The sequence below is a fragment of the Papilio xuthus genome, unplaced genomic scaffold, assembly GCF_000836235.2.
Source record: "Papilio xuthus unplaced genomic scaffold, Pxut_1.1 DF826115.1, whole genome shotgun sequence".
Taxonomy (NCBI): Eukaryota; Metazoa; Arthropoda; class Insecta; order Lepidoptera; family Papilionidae; genus Papilio; species Papilio xuthus.
The window spans coordinates 6,098,077-6,106,121 of NW_013532534.1; the positions used below are offsets into that span (position 1 = coordinate 6,098,077).

The 8,045-nt window shown below is 37.0% G+C and overlaps 1 protein-coding gene across 3 annotated transcripts in view; it reads right to left on the reverse strand.

Moving 5' to 3' along the window:
* Positions 1–8,045, reverse strand: part of Ten-m (teneurin transmembrane protein Ten-m) — a 176,135-nt gene that overhangs the window by 12,630 nt on the left and 155,460 nt on the right. For 2 of the 3 annotated variants that reach the window (XM_013319642.1, XM_013319640.1), the window contains 3 exons: positions 2,583–2,744; positions 2,065–2,361; positions 222–1,949 (listed from right to left, as the gene is read on the reverse strand). In XM_013319642.1, coding sequence (XP_013175096.1) covers positions 222–1,949; positions 2,065–2,361; positions 2,583–2,744 — 2,187 coding nt within the window. The remainder of the gene's footprint in view (positions 1–221; positions 1,950–2,064; positions 2,362–2,582; positions 2,745–8,045) is intronic. The other variant, XM_013319643.1, reaches the window with a different exon arrangement.

Consider the following 8,045-nt stretch of genomic DNA (forward strand, 5'->3'; position numbering starts at 1 on the left):
TAAGAAATAAATGCTCAAGAAAAAAAGTTTTCTACAGTTTTATAATAAGTCTACACAGCACATGCATGTTGTAATCGAAGCACTAATGAATAACCTATTCCTTTTTAAGTTTTCCTCCATAATCATGCGAATTAGTTTGTTAAGTACCACATTATGCTTAAAATTTTTGATGAATTTAGCTGGTCGTTAGTAAGTTATCGTTTCAGGTTTGAAGACCTCACCTTCCAATATAAGGATGGGTGGAGGTTTCATTTTCGGACATACACATTTCAATGCTTCTGTTGTAGATACTATTTCCGGTTCAGTTGTTAAATCATGTGTGACGTCATTTGATTCCGTTGTTTCATTTAAAGTTGTAGTTATTTCATTGAAATCTGTTGTTGAGCTCATTTCAGTCACAGTTGACTCTTTGCCTGTATCTAATACTGAAGTTGTTTCCATAGTTACATAGGAGCTTTGGGTTACAGTAGAATCTTCACTTGTTGTTGAAAATTCATTATCTCCAGACACCGGACTTGGTATAGTACTAACATCTGTATTTTCTAAATTCATGGTGGTGCTTTTTTCTGAATCAGAATCTTCATAGAAATCATCTGCAGAGTTGCTTTCGCATACTGGACAAGAGCATTCACAACTACCTCCCCAGTCTGTGTTTATACTCGAATCTTTCGTAGTTTTAGTTGTACTTTGAACAACAACAGGCTTGTTGAAATTTGTCGGCATAGTTGGTTCCAGGTCTAACGGTGTAATTTTAACCGTAGGTATTTCGTTTGAGTCACCCATTGTAGGAACGGTCACTGCTAGTGAGTATAAAGGTTTATAAGATGAACTTTCAGCATCATCAGCGGAAATAGTTAGGTTAATCAAAACATGTTTTTTATTAGACATGATATCTGGAGTTTTTGATTCAACGGCAACATTAACAGTGGTTGATTCATTAGGCGTGGTTGTCGGTTCAGTCACAGTTGTATTTGAAACAGTATTAGTATCAGGCATTCCTGGTGTTGTCACAACATGCTCAGTTTGTGCGTTCGTTAAATTTATATTGAAGGGGGAAACAGTTTCAACAATTAATGGTTTTATTGTTAAGGGTGCATCAGTAGTTGTATCTTCTCTTATCTTTGGCACAACCGTCGTTGGTATGTTTACTGTAGGATTAGTTTCACTGTCGTAATGGAACTTTTCGAGTTTATTGTCCACTTCGGCAGTGTCATTTGAAAATATGTGTAACTCTTCTCCGATAGCGTTTAGTTGAGTTAATAGTTTTAAATATTGAAGTTTTTGTACACCATATGAATATAAAGATGGAAATGAATCACTTTGCATTAATTCTGGGTCATATGCGATATCAGTTTTTATATTATTACTTTTATCGATTATTTGAGCTTCTGGTGGTTGTTCGGCTATTATGTTATTTTTGTCTATTACAGTTTCATATTTGGAATCTTTAGTTGTATTGTCATTCGATTTAAACATCGGCTTTAAAGTTGAATTATTGTTATGCGAAGAATCAAGCGTAGTGTTATTATTTGTTAGATCACCATTGTTAAAAGACAAACCAACATTGCTAGACCCCGAAGCTTTAGCACCTTCCTTGTAATCTTCCTTTAAGACGCCAGTCGTATCGTTTGGTAGCACTGGCACACCATGCTCTAGGCTAACAGAACTTAAAGAAGGCGTAGTGATTAGCTCATGCACATCTACAGTAGTAGAAGAATCCGTAGCAGAAACAGAAGACAAAGAAGCATGCCCATCTACACTTCTACGAGGGCGTACGAGATAATTCTCTTTACCTGAGCTGGCCGATGAAGAGCTCTGTTGCGGTTTAGACAGAGACTTATTAGACTCTAGCGTCGTCGCTTTAGACGCCGGAAAGATCTCTGTTGACTCGCCAACTAGTACTGTACATGCTTTAGAATTCTGGTACGACCAGTTGACGAAATAGGAAGCTGTGGAAAAAACAAAACATTAGATTCTTTTATATTAAAGCTGCTAACTAATGAGTTTGTTTAAAGAGTAAGTAAATGACAAAGCAATTAAATAGAAAAAATCAGTAACCCTTACCTGACATATAAGAGGCAATGGCTAAGAGTAGAACGAACAACACTATGAATACTATAGCAGTACATTTCCAAGAGCATCTAGATGAGAGGCCCTTCCTAAAATGGAATCGAGAAGCAGCGGGTGTGAAGTGCGAGGCCCGCAAGTTATTCCTCACGGGGAGCACAGGTACGGGGACGCCAAAGGCGGGATGACGGTCGCTCCTTTCCATTCTTTCTAACGTACTCTTCTCTTGCTTGCCTGGACTACTGCACGATGAGTTCGATTTGTAGTCCATAGACGGATTCTTTTGAATATCTCCTGTAATCGAACAAGACCAGTTCAAATACAACGTTGTGGTTTTAACAAGAAATTAAATGTTTGATCGACTTTTATTTTAATATCTCCATATTTATGACAATACGGAGACAATATGGAATTTACAGATGATCGCGTACAAATAAGAACGAAAAAAAGGCAATAAATAAAACAGAGGGATAATTCAGTATTGTGATAATATCGGCGATTTAGAAGATTCTGACCCGAGGGCACGTAGAAGTTCCCGGATGGCGTCCGCACGAGACAGGAGGGCTCGAAGTCGGCCAGGTCAGCGGGATTACCGGTGATGCGTCCGTTCAGACGCGGCATGGTGGGGTTGCGCGGCGGCACATCGGGCGGTGGTCGCGACCCTTCCAGCAGACAACCTGCGTACAACAGAAACAATGAATAATGTGGAACTGATTGATAACTTCGAGTACAATGAAAATGAACGAGTTAATAACGTAAAAGTTATGGGCTAATTACACACTAACTCAACCTATAAGTCTAAGTGGTACTTCTTTGATAAAGGTATAAAGTAAGCGAACTTCAAGTGCTCAAGACGATTTGTCTTTGAAATTTTAAAAGACGTTAAGATACTTGGCTTTTAATTTTCAAATTTTAAGAACAAACTTCGGCGAAGTTAAATTTTAAAATTGGTTTTAAAAACGCTTCAGTGGTAAATTTTACTTAGTTAAATGGTTCTTCAAAGTTAAATGTGCTGTGTAAATAAGTTCAATTAAGGTTTTAAATAATATATTTTTGCAATAGACTGAGCAAAGCTGAGGTAGAAATTAAATTCTCCATTAGATAAAGTTACAGAAATATTTTTTGTAAATATTGTTGTATGAAAGACAAGAGATATTGACATGAACTTAATTCATGCTCGCCATTGCTTCCGCGGACTCCCAAACAAATAGCGTCCCGTGAAAATAGATCAAAGATCGCGTGTTTCGGGTACTTAGTTAATAAAGGAAATATATTAGATCAGGAGCTATTGCTGAGCCGGGCGAGGCCTCTCCCATCGCTAATATAAGCTAATGGAAAATCGAAGTATTATACCCCCCGAATCATGCCCCCGCACACCCGAGCCAACTTTTGATCCCCGACAAATTTTAAGGATTCCTTGGAGCGTTAATTAATTTATTATGGCGAGCAATGTTACCGCAAGAAAACTCAATTAATTGTAAAAGGGTTTTTGTGTTGTTTTTTTTTTGGTTCACCGAAAAGAATGCGATCTGGTGTGGCAGGGGTATAATATCGCTCGGCTTTTGTACCGCCTTTGAAGCGACCAGTTCTAGTAATTAGAGATTAATGATTTTGCTTTAACGTTGCCCGGGCAAAAATACAAAACATCGAGCGTTAATGTTTTTATGTTATTACTCCAGTGAAAATAAAAAATCTACCAAATACATATCGTTGTTTACTTAGTTACTTAGGTAATGTGTCAAGGTGCGGTAGTCTTAAAGAACTAATTTCTAACAAAAAAACAATTTGTTACTTAACCCCATTCCATTAAATTTAACGACAGAAAAGAACATTTAATAAATAATTTTAAATATTTGCTTCATTTGTTTTGTAATCTTGTTAACAAGGTAGGATTCCTAAAGTTTTATAAGTGAGACTTAAATACGGTAATTTGTTTGTAAAGCGGAACAAAACGGTGTTGGTAGCGCAACAACGCCTATCAATCTACAAAGCTCGTCGCCAATGAAAAACTAAATCGTCTTTCTCGCCTAATTTAATAGGACAAGCGTAGTCATTAATACACACGTCAGTTCTCTGCCTCCGACAAAACGCGCCTCGTTTATATCTCGTCTACGGGAATGGGAATTATGGTAATCGTCTGAATCGTGTCCTTTGTCTGTAATGGCCGGTAATTACCGAGGCCACCTCCAGGGGCGATACGTCTTCGGGGGCCCGGGGGCCAGAGAATTCGACACTCGTTAACCAAATCGTCTCAACTTTAAAAAGGGCACACGATTTCGAGCGTCGCCTTGGGATTTGTCGAGTCATTTCCGAGGCCTCGCTCTGCCAGTTAAAGTACTTAGTTTTAAATTCAGATAAAGTTTAATACTTTTTTCTATTGACGTATTGTTATAAGTAAAGGCCAGCTTTGCTATCTAAGGTAATACGAGTTCCGCTACATTTGTTTTTATATGCTCGGAGCCATGTGGCAGCTGACGCAAGGCAATTCCCAAGGAACCGAAGCTCGCTTATTTATTGGCAGATAAAAGAGTGTATTTCGGGTCATTTGCGGCCGAGCTCCATCGGATCCAATGTGATTTCTTACTGCAAGCATGCTAGTAGGAACATAGAACTATGGTCCAATGAAGTCCGCTAGTGTGCATCAAGTAAGAAAGTAAGTTAAGTCTTAATGGAATTGATGTAAAATCGTTGGTCAACTTTAAGCCACATTAGATTTTATACTATTGTTTAAATATTTTGTAAGGATTAAATTAATTTGAATTAATGCTTTGATTTCTATAATGTTATTTGTTACGTGGCCAAAAAATTTATTAACGTAAAATAATTCAAATTTTTATTTTTCTAGAACTTGTTTCCCCAATTAAATTATAATATTTTATACTAATCCAGTATCCAATAAGGCGAGAAACAAGTGTACCAAACTCACACTTGACAGCGTGCGATTTACAGTCAAACTGTCAAACATATATCTCTTTTCTGTTTGTTTCATAACTTGAGACGTTGATGTACGAGGCTCGTCTGCGGATGATTCTCAATGCTACATCTGCGGCGCCCCGTCACCGACCATCTTAAACTCGTTACCTATCTTACAAGGCCAATTTCGGCAATTCAAAATCTAACCCCTTTTTAATGGTGCTACAAACGTTAATTTATCTTCATCAGGTGTGTATAACTTTGCTGTTGGGAATTTCGTTGCGTGGTGAACCGTAAAAATGTTTAGAAGGAAAATGTTTCAGTGATTAATGTTGCTTCTATCTACATACGAGTTACTTTAACGTTCACAAACATTTAATGCAGAAATAAAATGTGATAGAGAATAAGAACCTAAATACTTTAAATAAAATAATGAACAAATATGGACTTGGGCGAACACTAAAAGTTCCGTGTACAAATAAACTTTAACATTAAAGGTCGAACACATTTATTACAATATTCATAAGTCATTCGAATTGAATTAATAATAAACGCAGAGCAACGTGCGAACACATTAAACTCACATCTCGAGAACCGATTCACGAAATTTCGATTTTAAATTTAGCACCGAAGTTAGTCCGTGAAATTCGAGCAATATTTATATGAGAGAGGAGCGCGACGATTTATAGTTCGAGAACAATCCAGAACTTGGTCGTTCCTTGTGACTCCATTTTAATTAGTGGCCATTCATCGCGGAACAATCGAGTCGCAGATGAATCCATTATGGAAACTTTTCGATGATCGAAAATGGCGTGCTTCGCATCTCACTGCGAACCTTTGGGACCGAAGGCCCTCTTTGTCTTTTTACATCCATTGAAGTCGCGTCGTTTGTACGGTTTTTCTTTATAGGATAATCATTGCGATAGAATATATTTCTTTATGAACCTTTACACCGAGCAGCGAGGAAATGAAAGGAGAATATAAAAAGAAAGATACATTAAAGACCACTATAGTAAAGATCGGAACATTTCTATAATGTTAGTCATATTTTGATGCCATGTAACGTGCGCTCCTTTCTTGATACACTTTCTTATGATCGATTGTTCTAATTGAGAAATAGAAAACAATTATTCGATTTATACAATAAAGCAATCGGAATTTAGTATTAAAATGTTTCCTTTTGTAGTCATTAATAACGTTATAATTTAATTACATCAAAATTGCAAGCAATTTATATGCTGCGCATTTCAAAGATTCAAAATTTCCCCTTTCAGTTGCCCCATGTATAAACGGGCTATGCCCATTGATAGCAGCTTAATTCTGATCCAATTTACTTCAGTACAAAGAATCAAAAGCATTTGATTCGCACCTCAATAAGCGTGTATTTAAATACAGAGTTCATCAATCACCGCTAGACATTAACAGATAAGGTGAGTATCCGGCTCGAAGGACCTTCGATTAAAATTCGTAGTATCATTATCATTATGCAGACCCGTTAGACTCGCGTCCATAGATAAGACGAGCCGCCGCCAGGAATCCCTTTAATGTCCCAATTCTTCGATAATGTTCTCTAATGTAAACTTGCAGGAAATTATCGCCGGCCTTTGCCACCAATGGGGTAACTTTTGAATATGGAAATTATGATGCTACGGTAACTATGGAGATGTTAATGATTTCGATTTTTTTACATCATTGGTACATAAAATGTACCATTAAGGTAAATAAATGAAACTCAATATTAGTTTTAAAGAAAAGAAACAAACATTTATCAACGTCGTAAAGCTGAAGTAAATTAAACCACTAATTACTACTTTGAACCGTTGCTATTAAGGAAGGTAGCAATATTCGACGCTATCAAGCAGAACGGTGTACAATGAATAAACATACAATTAGCGGTGAATATAAATCTATAGAGGGCGCAATGTATCATGTCACATAGCAACCACTTGCCACGCCGATAAGATTACCAGACAAAGGAAGTCCACCCATATCACTACCACCAAGACCGCTAAATGCAAGCCTTCATTTACCACCCGCATTGCATAAAGGGCGAAATTCAATTTAAATTCCTTTAGAATAGAGTCCACTTTGCCCCAGAAGTTACACATTAGCGTCGTAACGTCAACGTCTAGTTCGTTAAAGGACACTCAGCTTTATTTATGTCGACATACTGGCAACGTTACCGTATTTGTTGTTGCGATTTCTCTTGATACAAAACGGATTTGTACTCTCCGATTTAGTTAATAGAGTTTAAATTAGTTTGCAGCTTAGGTCATTTGATTTGATGCGACAAAGGAATTAAAACGTTGTGCAGTTAGTTTGAGAGTATATTTTTAAAGTAAGGTGAAGAGCAATCTACTGTGTGGTTTCCGGGTACGATAAGGAGTCGATGTGGCCTAAGTCGGTAGGACACGCGACCTGGACTAATTTATGTTGCGATCTGAGATACAGCTGGTGGCCGGCACGAGGTACCAGTCTCACTTTTATGGGCAGCTATGTTTATCGAGTGTCTGAGAAAGCAGGGATTGTCAAATATTAGCATAACCTTCGCATACAACTCGCCCTGTACGTGAATTTTAAATTTTATTTTCGTATTTTAAATCGTTTCCTATAGCGATACATACGTGATTATTTTAAAATACGGAGGAATGGAATACTGTTTAATTTGTTTATACACAACTATGATTATCTCGATTCTTTTAGGAAATGCTTTTGGGTCCTAATTTTAAAACACAGAGAAAATAATATGTTTTAAACAGAGATTTTGGTCTCATAAACCTAAGGTTAGTAAGTCGAAATAAGTTGTAATGTTTAAAAGTATAAAGCATTAATATTCTATTATTTGTTATCAAATGAACTTTTAACAATCATTGCATAAATTCATCTTGTTACAGAAGCTTTACCCATTCTCTTGTGAAATACATAAATTTTCCTGTAAATTGTGACGTAGTTATGATGAGGTCGTTAACAGGCGCTTTGTGATGCATTCACCAAGTTTATCGATTTGCTCCACATTTCAATTCCGACTGTTTCCGCTCTGAGCCTCGCATCACTACCATATTTAT